Source organism: Poecilia reticulata, linkage group LG20, assembly GCF_000633615.1.
Source record: "Poecilia reticulata strain Guanapo linkage group LG20, Guppy_female_1.0+MT, whole genome shotgun sequence".
Classification (NCBI taxonomy): Eukaryota; Metazoa; Chordata; class Actinopteri; order Cyprinodontiformes; family Poeciliidae; genus Poecilia; species Poecilia reticulata.
This window is the reverse complement of record NC_024350.1, coordinates 20,861,852-20,877,181: the sequence shown is the minus strand read 5'-3', so window position 1 is coordinate 20,877,181 and position 15,330 is coordinate 20,861,852. Positions and strand designations below refer to the sequence as shown.

Genomic DNA, 15,330 nt, shown 5'->3' with positions numbered 1-15,330 from the left:
CTGGTTTTAAAAGGGGGGGAAAAAATCACAAAGCAAATTCTGAAGGTCTAGTCAAAGTCCAAAGCTCTACAGTGTATCTGAAAAGTGTTCACGGCGCTTCACTTTATTCCAAATAACTTCATCTATTTCCTCAAAATGCTTCACACAATTACCCCTTTATGATGATGCGGGAAAAAAGTTTTGGAGATTTTGCAAATGTATTCAAAATAGAAAACCAAGAAATCACATTTGTGTCAGTACTTACAGCCTTTGTTTAATAATTAATGATCCACCTTTGACATCAATTACAGCCTCGAGTCTCTTCGAATACGGTGCCACAAGCTCAGCTCACTGATCTAGTGGCTCATCCTTATTTGCTTTGCTTCTCCAGCTGCAGCAGGTCGCAAGACTTCATGAGGATGCTGCTGGTTTATTAAGATTCAGGGAGTTAATACGTTTTAGCCTCTATTTCCAAAGAACGCTCAGTTAACATCCATGCCAGCTAGCTGCTCGTTAGCTCATGCTGGTAAAACACAGTTTGGCGGAGCGACACCTGGAAGTTTCATTTATTTCACGTTGCAATCTTGCTGTTTCATTTTATTCAGTCTAAGTCTGAATTTTGTTAAAACTGCAGGGGAAAATAGCAGCAACAATATTGGCCTTCTTCCAATAACTTGTTCCTGTTAAGTTTTCAGCCACCTACAAAAAAAAAAAAGCAAAAAACATTTTCTTAGACTGGATGTGAGGTACTCCATCTTTATGGACAATATTCTAAGCTGTGTGGAAACAGAGCATAAAAGCTGCAGGTACATTTTTCTTCTTTGGACAGAGCCAAATTAGTTTTTGTTTTCTTTCTTTTTTGTTTTATTTCTGCTTGCAATCTGAGCTTTCTAGCATTGAGCTGTTTGCAGACATGCAACAAATGTACATTTAAAGAATCTGATTTGAAGAAAGAACATTGTTTTTCGCTGAGTAGTTTCAAATGTAACTGATTATAGTTTTAGCTTCAGTCTAGGCAGCAAACTTTGGTGGCAGTTTGAATAAGTCCTCCATCAAGTCGAGCAAATGAGCTCTTGGGCGACTTGGTCTTTTTGCAGGGACATTTTGGCATAAATTAAATCTGTAATTATTCTTCCAGGAAGAAGAAATGTCATTATGAACATTCCTGACATTTCTTGCAGAAGACTTAAGGCTACAGCGCACACCTCTGCCCACCAGTAAAAAAAAAAAAAAAATCAATCTGTATGCATTTCCTTACCGTGGCTGTAAAACTTTTGTGAGCATAAATTCATTCAATGAAAATACACCAAAAAGTGCACAAAATACCCAAGATATGAGCTTTCATATGCATTTAACTGTCTTAACTGAGGCCCTTCAACACATCCGTGTCTGCTTTTTACATTTAGACACAAGAAAACCTGTTTCCATACCATGAACATCTTCATTTTTCTTAATGTAAATGTGATTTGTAGCCTCAAAACTCATGGTTTTAAGAAGTAGTGATGTCTGAATGTGTAATATATCATAGAGTCCAACTGGATGTACTGAAAAGACAGTAAATAACTGTCGATTTATTACACATTTTGAAATGGCTACTGTGGGCTACAATCACACCAATAGAAGAACAAAACTGCTTGAACTCAGGCTGCAAACACACATTTCCAACAACAACCAGCAAACAGAACATTAGAAACGAGAGAGCAGCTTCGTTAGGATGAATTTCACTGCAGGGCAGCGACTCTTTCTCAAACAACCTCCGATCTCAATTATCGGATTTCATTAATAGAGTCATAACTTATTGATTGATTAATTTAAATGAGAGCTTATCTTATTATTCGATAGAATAATTACACAATTGAAGTGTTTAGGCAGCAGATGCAGCAGTTCATCTCTCATTGGCAGTTTGTTGAGTTTCTCAGTCTCTGGCTTCTTCAAACGGTGGAGGAAGATTTCAGTCAGTGAGTCATCAGTAGAAGAAGACTGAGCTGAGAGCGGGAGACAAAAGTGAGAAGCTGCTTCTGTATCGTCTCAAATGAAAAATATTTAAACCGGCAGTTATTAAACCTCCTGGAAGGTCAGAAATTGAATTTCAAAAGTTGTCCTCATTTACCGATATGCCGAAGATATGAAAACAAGGCATAATTCTGTAAATACATTAAGATTTTTCCAGCAAAAGAATGTCTTTAAGAAAGCTAATAGTTTCTCGTTAAATGTGTAATGTGACATAAACTGCATGCTGTTAAAAATCCACTTCTGATTGGTTGACCAGGCTCTCTGACCATCTTTAACTCCTTTCTATATAACAGAAAGACAACTAAGCACATGTTTTACTCCATCGGCTTTGAACCAAGGAGACCAAAATAAAGATTTTTGTTTGGATTGTCGATTTTGCAACATTTATTTGGTTTTTGTGTGAAGCAATTGCAAAAATGTTTCTTTTTCCCACCGCCTGGTGGATATGCTCATTTTAAGAAGTTTGGATTCTGAAACAGAATTATTTTCTTTTCCTTTCCCCCCTCAATTTAACACTAACTGTCAGAAATCAAAACAGCCTGATTGCCCCTTTCTTGAAACTTCTGAAAGACCCAAAACCTTTGGGAAGAATTTCACTTTTATCACTTAAACTACTATTCTGAATGTTTAATTTCTTAATTATAAACCTTCTCCTGGTAGTTGTAGAAGTTTGCGCAGAGAAAATCTTTGCTTGTTTGGTTTTCTTTTTACTTAATTAAATCATCAGAAGATACTATGATTATTAATAATAATAAAGTATTTTTGATTATAATAATTACCAGGCCAGATGATTCATTAGGAATTGAGAAATAACTCACCGACTGCTGCACTCTCAAATTAATATTGTTCACATGCATAAACCTTTGAGTGTCTCTAGATGTTTTCTAGTTTTGTGCTCGAGAAAGTAAATGGAAATTTTTGCTTTGTTAGTCAGAGGGATGTAACTGTTTCTAAAGGTTTACAATAAATAGAGACAGCAGTACTTAAAGTAGGCTACTTTAAAATGTATTAAATAAGCTATAATGAAACATACAATGGTGCATTGAATTGGTGATTAGCCATGCGAGGACCAGACAGCGGCAGGCAGATGAATAGTGAGTGAAGAAAATGAACATTAAAGAAAGCGTATTACTACATGCCACACCGCTTCAGTTATTCTTCAGTGGTCAAATTAAATGAAACGCATGCAATGAAAACTGATTTTTATCTTTGCATTCATCTTTAAGGAAAATCTGATTTCAAATTTTTAGGCATATTAGGTTTTTCCTCCCGTTTTTTTTAGGTATCCACACACAGAGGAGCAGCCACTAAAACCTGTCTTTCACTCTCGTCGTCGTTCCAGATAACACGGCGGGCATTGTGGCGCGCAGGAGCACTTTCACACGTAAAGACCAGACTCGGTACCTGCTTCCTGTGGTGGTGACCGACAGCGGCACCCCGGCCCTCTCCAGCACCACCACGCTGACCATCGGCGTCTGCAGCTGCCTCCCGGCTGGACATTGTCCCACCGCCGGGGTCGAGGCTCTCGCTCTCTCCGGGGTCAGCATGCAGACCTTAGTAGGGATTTTAGTCTGCCTGGTCACTCTCACTGGTAAGTGTGAATGGACGCGACGACGATGACTTGTTTTTAACAAGTGAAAGTCAATGTTTACGGTTCCTGAAGTCATGTAGCCATAAAGTTACCATGTCAACGTGTCATTAGTCTTATCTAATCTTGTTGCTGTTTGTTTTGCATTTCCAACTTTTTAAATCTGTTTATTAGTGAGATAAATATCAGTTTATCAAAATAGCAACAATTGTGTTCAACAGCTTTCTCAAAATGTGTGCATTTCAGAAAACTGCAACCACTGTGGAAATCTGTAGAAAAATGTTAAAGTTTAATGTTGAAATAGGAATTTAAATTGAAAAAAAAAAAAAAAAACCTCAAGACTTTTACCCAGGTTAATTTTAATTAGCGGTTAGTTGAATTATTTTCTTGAATCTTAATATACTCATTCAAATAAGCCATTACATATTAATATGATGGTATAGAAAAGCCTGAAAGACCTACAGATAGTTTGAGGATCAATTGTGTCTCCAAGTGACCTTAACACAGTGTTAGTGTTTTAGTGGTTCTGTGGCTCGTAGTTGTCAAATTTAGATCCCAAATGACTAAAAAGACACAAAGTGGGAAAGGCTGAAACTGTCTGCACCCGTTTTAGGGAATGAAAACCATTAATTGGCTTCTAGTCTATGGGAAGAAAGATGTAGATGTGGAGATGATAATGGATCAGATGAAGAAACAGTCTGCTGCGATCAGTTGCCATGTTGGAAGCTGTTTAAACATTTGGGAGCAGACTGACAGACTGGGCATGAAGCAAAAAAAAAAAAAATCTCAATAATTTGAGACACCATGATTAACTCCATTCCATCTGCGAACAAGGTTGTGGTCTTTATGTCTACCAAAATGAAAAAAGTAATTACCCTGTCATGCAAGTGTGCTTTTGATTTAATATCAACAAAACAGAAACTGCCTTGAGAAAATCTACAGTTTCATCTGAAGACACACTATGGTACCAACACTGTGCTTTAGTGGAGGCATGTTGCTCTTTTAGTGATGCATGATGAGCCAAAACTACTCATTTGCAATAATGGCTCCAAAAGTTGAAGTCTGGTTCCATCTGACCGCAGCACATCCTCCAACAAGGTTTATTGTGATTGTAGGCTCAGAGGATTTCTCTGGAATAAATGCTTTGCTGCTTCAGTATTTACTCCAGACATATGGAGGATAGTGCCAGTACATGTTGGAAAATCCTTCAGCTCTTTCTCTCTTTCCATCTGCCTGACTGTAGAATATTTTTTTCATAGAGTATATCTAAAATACTTTAAGGAAAATGCAGAGAGGGGACCTGAAATACATAGGTACAATGCTACTTGACACACTATTGGCTGGCCAGGACTACTCTGCCACACTGATTGGCTGGACCTCCTAGAGGTAGTTGGTACTACTTTCCACCGAGCATATTAATGCATTTTAAGGTAGTTTTGGCGTTTGAGCTAATAAAATAAATATTTCTCAACAAAGGGTCTCAAGAATTTGTGCATTTTAGTCTTTCACTGGCGGCTGTGGATCCAGTCCCTGCAAATACTGGCCATCCACTGGATGTTTAAATTGGATTGTTATTATTTTTATTAAAGGTTTTTGCTGTACCAGTGGCAGGAAGAGGGGCAGAGAGAGATGGAGAGGACGTGCAGCAGCACGTACATTTGGTTCCACTAATCAAACTGGGGACTGCAGCGCTGAGAACTGTAGCCTCTGCATATGGTGTGCCTGCTCTACCACTGAGCCGTGTGGCATCCTGATTTATTTAAGAATTTCAATTAAACAACAATAGCAAAACTTCAGAGAATATGAAAGGATGACGAACCCATGCCCTCGTTGCACATCCTGTAAGTGAGCAGTAGAGCTCGCAAGAAAATGAAAAGGTTTTCCCCACCCCAAATTTCAGACAATAATGAACTGACATGGTGATTCTAGCATTGGGACAGATCATGTCTGTTTGCTCAACAGAGGAGTTTCTGCAGAGTTTGGAGGAACAATGTATTCTGCTTATGTTGCGTCACTATGTAGTCAGAGCTTTGAGGTAGAGCTCCATCAGGTTTGTCAGATACTGCGAAGGAAATATCAGTAACAACTCTCTGAGATTTTTATATGTTATCCGGCATTCCATAGACGCATGTTTTAAACTTGTATAAGTTCATATCTGTATCTTTTACCCTTCTTGTTACATCAGTGAGCTGCCAGAGCAGCTTCTCTGGTTTTTCTTACTGGGGGGGAAATAAAAATACCTGAGGAACAGCAACAGGAAGAATTTAAACAGCAACCTTGCAAAAACAGATCTCCCAGAGTCTGGATTCAGACAATATAATTACAGTCTTTGCCCTCTACCACAGCAAGTGGATTTTCATATAATGTAGACATCTAAAACTGAGTAAAATATTTCCGATCTGCTGCGTGTTACCAAGTTTTGCTGATGAAGACCAAGTTTGGTTCCATCAAATGTTGAGAAATATTTGATATTTATAGGTTATTTTTTTTCTCCAGTACTCCTTCTACTTCTAATATTCATGATAACTGTGTTCACTGCCGTGATGCAGATGTATGATGTGGATACTTTTTCATAGTCTTCTACTGACAGACATCTTGGCAAATTGAAATCCTTTGGATCCTTTGTCACCTCTTTGCAAGCTGAAGCTAAAGGATGCAAAAGATCAAATGTCATAAAAATCCTATTCTTGGACAGCCGAGCTTGAAATCAGGTTAATAACCCTCACTATGATTAATGCTGGTTGTGAACTAAAGAAAACTCATTTCTATAATTAAACGAGAAGATGCTTCACCAAAATATTAGATTCGGTGCGTGCGCACTCTATGCATCTTAGTAGATCATTTTTAAAATTGTGTTAACAAGTTAAAATAATTTTGACATATTTAACCCTTTGATTGCATTTATTTATAGGAAAAAAAATGCAAACAAAAGGTGACAGTTCATATGTAGACAACCCACATTTGAACTGGGTTGTCTGCATTTTTTGAAATCCGCTTCACTTTCAAAATTAGTTATGTTTGATGTCGGCTGGTAACAGTTCCAAACATTAATACGATTGGGTGGCAGCAGATTAAACCCCCCCCCCCCACATAATCCATTATGTGAAGAGCTCCCTCTATTCCAGGAGTTCATGTTCGGTTCTGTCGCTATTACCAGAACATCTGCTTTGCTCTAAGGCTCAGACATTTTCTACTAAGCAGAAGCACCTTTTGCAAAGAGATGACAGCTCGTTCTTTGTCAGAGGGTGTATAATAGCTGCTGGGCCAGCAGTGAGGTAATGTGTTACATGGTGACATAGATAAGTGATAGAAGAGTCTAAACTACACATTTCCGGGGATTCTCATTGGTAAACAAACCATAAAACACTTTAAAAGAAAATAAAACTGCTAGCATAAAAAAATAAATTAAGTCATGTTTCTCTGAAATGTTGTTTTCATAAAGTCCCTCTTTTCCAGCAGATGTGAACTAAAGCACTTCCACCTGACAACTATTTGGCAAGTATATGAAACAGCAGGGTTTTCATTAACAAATTTCCGCTTTCATTGTTGAAGCCACCGCTTTTTTTTTTTTTTTTTAACTCACCAGCGTGCCTTTAACACACGATTACAATGCTGGAGCGTGCAGTGCAATGATGCCAGGTAATGAGTGTATTGGTTGCAATACATCAGTACCAATGCCATCCTGGGACACTGATGGGTGTGCATAGTGAAGAGCTTTATTATGACCTTAGCTGCTTTGTGTCCTCCCTTTGCCCATCACATGAAAGATTAATGACAAAACCCGCTATGCTAACACTTCTCAGAGAACAAGAGGCTGATAAAACAGTAGGAAAAAAAAGATAAATGTTCTTTTAGTATTCTGTGCCACATGGAGCGAATAAAAGAATTTATTCTTTATTTTTGAAGTGAAAAAAAAAAAAAGTAAGATATTACCAATGTGTTTTTTTTTCTCCATATTTGCAGGAAAACATGTTGCAGGAAAACAAATCTGGCTGCTATTATTTTCATGCATGCTCCATCAGGCACCGTATGTTGTGTCTATTTTTTTCTTGCTTTGTTTTTTTGAGGTTTTTTTCTTCTCGCTAAGCTCATGCTCCGGTGTTTAACTATAATGATCTCGCACTGTGTCGTGTCTGCAGCGCTGTCGGTTCTAATGCTGATCGTGAGGAGGCACAGGCGTAAGCAACAGGAGGGGACGGATGTGGAGGTGAAGGAGTTGGAGCTGCCCGACACCTTTTCCCAGAAGGTGCTTTACTACGGAGAGAGGGGAGCCGGCCTGGACTTCTGCCAGCCTCCCGTCCCGCTGCGACCCCATCCGAGGAGGAGGGACAGGAAGCTGCGGAGGGAGGAAGTCAGGGCCAGCATACGGATGTCGCTCCGAGAGTCACACCTCATTGGGCCGGAGGACGAGGTATTCAGGCAGTTTATCCTGGACAGACTGGCAGAAGCCGATCAGGATCCTTACGTCCCACCATTTGATTGCCTTCGGACTTACGCGTACGAGGGGTCAGGGTCGTCCTCAGGGTCTTTGAGCTCATTGGACTCCTGTTTGGAATTTGAACCTGAGAAACCTGTGTGTAACTCCAAGCCTTATGCAGTAAGACTCACCCCTTGGTACGGAGGAGCAGAGGAGGATACATTCTTCTAAAGAACGCCTTCTCCCCCTCCCCCTCCCCAACCTTTTATATATTGATAATAATTGTTAAAGGGTAAAAAGACCAGGACATTTTCTGTCCAGTAAGCTTTAATCAAACAGACATCGGTGATTTCTCATAGGCATATTCACACTCATTGAATATTTTTCACATTTTATTAGGACTTAATCTGTTGGGTTAGCACAAAGTAATTCAGCATTCGATTTTGAAGATGATAGAAAATGATTCGTGACTTTCAAATGTTTTATTTTTTATTGAGTAAAGGTGAACACAAACGTTTGACCCGCATTTGAGGTTTTTATTTAAAAGAAATTGCAAGCCGTGTTCCTGATGCCCTGCGTTGCTTTGCTACATAAAATCTGAATAAAACCTAAAGAAAATATATTGTGCTTGTAAAATGTGACAAAAATATATATATATAAATAATGTAGGGTAAATATTTGTACCAATATTTCTTGTATTTTTTTTGTTGTTGTTAGATTTCAGGCTCACTTCTTCTCCCTGATGTTAGGGCTTTTAAGGCTGCAGGCTTTGACATATTTTTTTCATCTTGACAGTTTGCACAATGACAAAGTGTACTTTTTAAAATGTCAAACCATTGCTGTGAAGATAATATCAAGCCTTATATAAAAACAGCTACTGCTGGGAAGCTTCACATATCCAATCCATTTTGGCAGCTGTATTTCTGTTGCTTTCTAAAACCATACATACTGCTTAACTCTCCTCTATGTTCTTCACTTCTTTTAAATGCTATATTTATTACTTAGTACAGAATTTCAGCCTGTTTGACTGGGATTGTGCACCATTTAGTGGGAAACATTATTCCAATGAGATCATGTAAAAGGGGATTAGAGGAACTAAAAAGCTTGCTCTTATATTCTTTATCACTTCTTATAGATTTTTTCCCCACTTCCTGTAACATGAAATAGCCTTTCGGGACTTGAATAAAGCTGGATCTGAACAAAGCTCTCAAATTATAATGATATTATAATAATCAGTGGTTTAGTCCACAATGTGCTTCTGTTTTACCCTTTTCCAATTTATATTCCAAGTTTTCCCCCTTTTCTCCATCTTCTCCTCTCCACTCTCATTTCAAACTACTTTCTTCTTCTATTGTTCATCAGTTTATTTATCTTTTTAGGAGGTACTTAAACTTCACATTCACAGCAGATCACAAAATCGTGCAAATTTAATCCAAATACAATATGATATTTATCCCATAAGCTAAAAAAAAGCAGCTGGTTGAATTGAAAATTTAGAAAATGAGTTAGTAAAAGTTTGATAGATTAGTCTGCACAGACATAAACTAATGTTTTATACAGAAATTTCATGACATTTTATCCTTTTTGTCCTTCAGCAAAAGCCACGGAGCTGTACAGATGTCCATTATACATCTAAATGTACATTGAAACCTACCAACGTTTTATTAAATTCAGCTTTATTTTAGTCTTAGCTCCTAAAGTATTAGTAAGACTAAAATGAAGCTATGTAAAGATAGTTCATATAGTTTGTTTGCTGCGTCTGAAACTTAAAAGAAGCTCACTTTTTCACTTTTTTTTGTAGTTTTACCTGAGATGTTTCTTTGTAGGCCCTGTGCTCTGTAACCTTACAGCTGTAGATCACAACTGTGTCCTAGCAACAGAAGCATTCCTGAAGGAAGTAGTTAACCAATCGCCTCTTACACACCAGACAGAGGTCTGATAAGGACGCCAGCGTTAAACCATAAACACTTTTCAGTTAGAAACAGATCAGAATAGTTACTTACAATCACATAGTCCAGCTTATCTAGCTCTGCTTTCCACCAACTCTTGGGACCAATTTTAATGTTGCTTATCTTGTTATCTTTAAGCTATAAGTTTGTAGCTTTTTTTCCCCCTGACTTTGTTCTTTGTTGCACTGAGCAGGAAGTGCATATTAGCTTTACTGCACACGATCTGCTGGGACTGAACAGTCTGTTGAGAACAGTCTGTAGTGGTTTTTTATAAGATGAATAAAACATAATGTCACTAACACTTTTATTTTCTTCATCTCCTTATGACATTGCACTTTCATTATTGCTAAAAGGTATGACTAAGTAATTTATAACAACTCATTTTTCATTTCTTACACCTAAAGTAATTAGAATATCACAGAAATGTCAATTTATTTAAGAGCGACTAGATTGACTACATTCAAACTTTGGTACCTTTCAAACATTTATTTCTTTTCATTTATATTTTATGACTTACAACTAATTTAGAAAAAAATCCCAAAATTTAGTTTCTCATAAAATTGCAATATCATACAAGGTATTTTAACATGTTTTTATAACAGAATTGTAGGTTTACTGTAAAGTATGTTCATGTAATGTACATTATATGTTCCTGTACCTTTTGCAGGAACTGCTGCATCAGTGGAGGCGATCCTGTGGTTTTGCTGAAGTGTTAAGGAAGCTTTTCTAGTGACCTCTTCCTTTTGACCGTAACCTGTGTTTTCTTTATGTGGTTTAGGCCAGGCCACGTTTCCTGCCTAATCAATCACAGTGATAAGTGGTTATTAAAGCAGCCATTGGTACTTTTGGCTATGTGGGCAGGTGCAAAGTCCTGCTGGAAAATGAAAGCAACAAAGACACAAAGCTTGTCTGCAGAAGGATCACACATGTATTGACAGACGGCTCTTAAAACTGGATAAAATTCGTTAGGGTTGACCAACTCCAGCATGACATAGATCCTGAATAAGCACTGACTGTGGAAACTTTCCATCAAACCTCAAGTTACTTGAATTCTGTACTTCTCCACTTTTCCTATGGACTCTGCGATCTTGACTGCAGAATGTCTTTTTTCTCCCTAGTTGAGGTAAGATACTTCTTCCTCTATCTGTGATTTAGGATAAGTCTAATACAAGGGATGTGAAACTGAAACCAATGTCCAGCATCCATGTGTGTGGCGGCTCTTGAAGGACAGACTCTAGCCACAATCCACACCTTGTGAATATTTCCTTAATGAGCTTCACATTACGTTATATCTGTTCCCTTCTGCTCAATTAGCCTTAAGCTGGGATACAGTCCTCTGTTAAAAGTCAGCTTCTTTACCAACGAGCTTTTATAGTTTTATCAGACGATTGTTGTGAAACTTCGGCTGCAGGTAAATGCAACACTTTTACGTTTGTGTTATTTTCACTCGATCACTCTCGTATACTTTTGTTGGCTTTCTGGTTTTCCTAAGTTTCGTAAAACATTTGGACATTTTCACTCTTTCAACCGAGTCATGTCTCAAAACGTGTTGCATTTCTTTCCTTTCGGTACATACAGCAAATATCAAATCCTCCACATGCATAATGCTGTGTGATGTGCCAATCTGAGAGCCCATCAAGCCACTCATTTTGAACAGCCAGCAATCAAAAGGGCAGAGAGGCGACTTATTTTATAACTCCTTGCAAATTAAGGTTGAGAGAGAGAGATTTGAGATGTATGAAGGAACTGCTGGGAACCAACTATAGTAAGAAAGCTATATAGAATAACGCCGGATCTGTTTTTTTCCCCTCTTTCTTCATGGTCATTAGACAAACACCACATGCAGCTGTGTAGGCGGTTGCTCGTGGGATGACTCGAGGTAATTGCGTGGTGATCAGGGCCAGCCCTCTTCACCTGCCCATACGCTAATTGGGTGGTTTGCTGGCTGTGAAGGTCAGGGATTGAACCAGAGAGAATATAGTTCCCACTGAAGGAATATATAAAAAAAACAATCATGCACAAGTCTGTTTTGAAGAAAGAACATGAAATAAGGAAGAAAGAGGCAATGGAAACAACTAATTGCAAGGATTTATTCAGCGTTTCCCTCTGTGGTTTCTTGTATGAGTAGGTGCAGCACTCAGCAGGACAATTTCCAGACATCCTCCGAACTCAAAGTGGGCTTCAAATAGCTTCCACTGTTGGAAACAATCTAACCGGCCAGTGCTTTTTAGACTAAATCATCACCTCACAATAGCTTCTAAAGGCCTTTTAAAAGTCTTTTCAAACCAATCTTCACCATCTAACATGCATTGGACTTGCCTGTAAAAGCGCAGTTATAATTTCCTTTTCAATTGTACCTTGATGTCGAAAGGGGTTCGGCTACTGGTGTCATTTAACCTTCTGAATTTCTGCCATTATCCACGGTGAATATTACGGGTAATTTAACCTAACAGCCCTTTTCTTTGTGTAATTATACCCATTACGGCAACGTGAAGAATTTCACTCTGTCAACTGTCTCTGTCTTTGCACAGGTTTGATATTCAGCTCCCCTTTTCCAAACCCAGAGCCGAACTCATCACGCAGCGCCACAATGCACACTGGAGGGTCTTTAAGAGGGACTCTCATTAGGCAGACAGTGAGATGATTGAAAAGATGCCTGAAAGGATTTGGAGAGCCATTCCTTCTTTCATTAGTTGCATGTATGCCTTAAGCTTCTGAAGTGGGAGCAAATGATTCACATTCAGTTTGGTGATGTGAACATAATTATAACATATAAGGATTCAAATCTGAGGAAAAATGTTGAGTTTTACAACACTGGTTGTGTTAACTATTACTGTATGGATCAAGATGGGTGCTGGATCTGTAGGTTATATGTATTTTGTTTTGTTTCTCTCTAAAAAAAAAAGATTTGTGAAAATATTAGAGATCTTGGGAGTTTTCAGCAATAACTCCACAAGAAGCAGCTCACAGACAAGTTCATTGTTCAGATTAAAAACGACAAGTTCACCAGCATATTTGCACGTCTGGCCCAAAATGAGCTCAACTGAGCAAATAAAGCCTCAGCACTGAAACAGTTTGCAGTTTGCACACATTTACATGAGGAACTGCGTGAGTTTTTGGAGAAAGTCTGCCCGTATTTCTGTACTTTTATGTCAAACGCAGCCAAATAGTGACCAGCACCATTGAGAATTTACTTTTGTGTTCTCATGATCGCTCTAAATTATCCTGAAATTTACTTGCCTTAGTTTTACAAATGCTGTGTCATTCACCCAGTGGAATCGATTAGTAGTTTTTGTTGTTGTTGTTGCTGCTCTAACTAACAGATGCAACTCGTTCACAGTACTCGGTCCTGATGAGAATAGAGAGCCTCCAACCTTTTAATAGCACTGAACAGGATGAAGAGCAGAAAGCAAGTGGCCGGGTCTATCTGAGACTAAGTAGATGTATGAATATGTATTAAGGTGTGAGTTCTATTTATTAAATTAACATAGAGATGTCAGGCACGACCAAAGCAAGGCGTGATGATGAGTATGAATAAACATAAGAGTCATCAGCAGTGAACAACTTCCAGCCTCTACTGTAATATAAGTGACACCAGCAGGAATCCTCCATGTATCCTACAAGGCTTCACATTTAATCAGATTGTTTACTCTCAGCATGTGTGAGAGAGTTTGATCTCACAGTAACAAAAATGAATAAATAAAAGTCATTAAATTACTTTTTATTATTCAAGAGTGTATCTTTTTTAATCTAAGACCAGGATTCTTTATTTTTTACTCAGACATTGCGCTGCCCTCTGTCAAGGCTTCTTCTTCTCCTTCTTCTCTCGCATTTGACGACGTTTGTTCAAACCTCCTTTCCAGTCTGAAATGCTCTTCTTGCTCTCAAACTTCCTCTGGCCACGAGTGAAAGAGGCAGCTTCTCTCTACTTCTGATTTTCTGTTTTTCTTTTTTCCTTTTCATCTTGCCTGGATTAATGGTTTCAAACTTGCAAATCGAAAGTCACACGATTATCCGAGTGATGACTTTTACTCTTCAAGTAGCACGCGATAGATTAGGAACTGAGAACAAAGCAGATGGGCAGCATGACATTTCTACTTTTATGGACACAATTATTTTAAAAGCTGCCTTATTCTATTGCTTCTTTACATGTGGTGTTTATGCCTTTCCACTGCATCTAGAGTTTGAACGGTGCTCAGACTTACTCTTCATTTTTACAAGATTTTTGAAAAAATAAATAAATAAAAAGTACAACTCTGCATGGAAGTCATAGTAATATAAATTGAAGGCGGTCCAGAGGAATATTAAAGTGCAATATTTCTTTGGAGTGGGAGTGTAGTTTTCATGACAGGCGTCTTTGTTTGCCTCTGTCCCTGACAAATTCAGCAACATTCCTGCAAGCAACAGGCTGGTGAAGGGCAGTGACCCTCTCAGCTTCGGCAGGCCACATTTGCATAAAACAGAGTTGTAGTCAAAATGTGAACAACAAACAACCCAGTGGAAATTACAGGTTTCTTCTTTCAGGGGATGCAGATTCAAGTTGACAATATGGAAACAAGCTTTTCATTATTTCATGGAACAAATCAGTGCATATAAGTATACTAACAGCTGTAATTTGTAAACTACATCATTTTAGATGTAGTTACATGTTGATTGAGTTGGAGCAAGTCTTTACTTTTAGATGCATTTTTAATTTTGCTGGTACACTCATGGTAACAAAAAAAAAGCAAACAAAGGTTAAGCCACAACACCAAATGTTAGAAAACACTAAGCACATCCAAAAACTTTAGAAAAATACACTTTGAAGGGTTTATCTCAGAAAATAGTACGTTTTGCAGCTCCTGGGTATATTTTTGCCCAAAACATTTGATGTCGACATCCAACTGTTGAAGAAAAGTGAAAAGTTAGTAGGTCTACAGTCAGAAGGAGATCCTTAGATTGAGAATGACTACGTTAAAAAATAGTTTGAAACCTAAGATGTTCCCTGTTGTTATAAAAGGTCCTCCAAAAACATCCCTTGACACATTTTTAAAGAATGTAAAATATTCTGCGTCTAAGCTATTTTCAGAGCTTAGCTTTGCATGTCTCTCTCTCTTTTTCTCTCTCTCTCTTTCTCTCTCTCTTCCCCACCTTCACTTTTTTAAAAGAGCGCTTCTGGATTTACAAAGGAATACTTCCCACTTACGATTCATAACGCATCCACTTGATCTGATTTCATATTGTTCTTTCTTTAGGTCTGTAGTGTGAAAGTACCATAATGGAATACCAAAGGCCCCGGGTCCAAAGTGAAAAGTCCCATTAATAAAGAAGAGATTACTTTCACTTGCTGTCAAGGCCCTGCGCTGCAAAAGGATTGATGCTCTCACATTAAATCAGCCCCTTGA

At 38.2% G+C, this 15,330-nt stretch overlaps 1 protein-coding gene across 8 annotated transcripts in view; it reads left to right on the top strand.

The window, feature by feature from the left end:
- The window catches only part of cdh19 (cadherin 19, type 2), a 34,058-nt gene extending 20,395 nt beyond the window's left edge, over positions 1-13,663 (top strand). For all 8 annotated transcript variants that reach the window (XM_008396564.2, XM_017301990.1, XM_017301988.1 and 5 more), the window contains 2 exons: positions 3,335-3,583; positions 7,720-13,663. In XM_008396564.2, coding sequence (XP_008394786.1) covers positions 3,335-3,583; positions 7,720-8,228 — 758 coding nt within the window. In that variant the 3' untranslated portion in view covers positions 8,229-13,663. The remainder of the gene's footprint in view (positions 1-3,334; positions 3,584-7,719) is intronic.
- Positions 13,664-15,330: the final 1,667 nt, after the last annotated feature.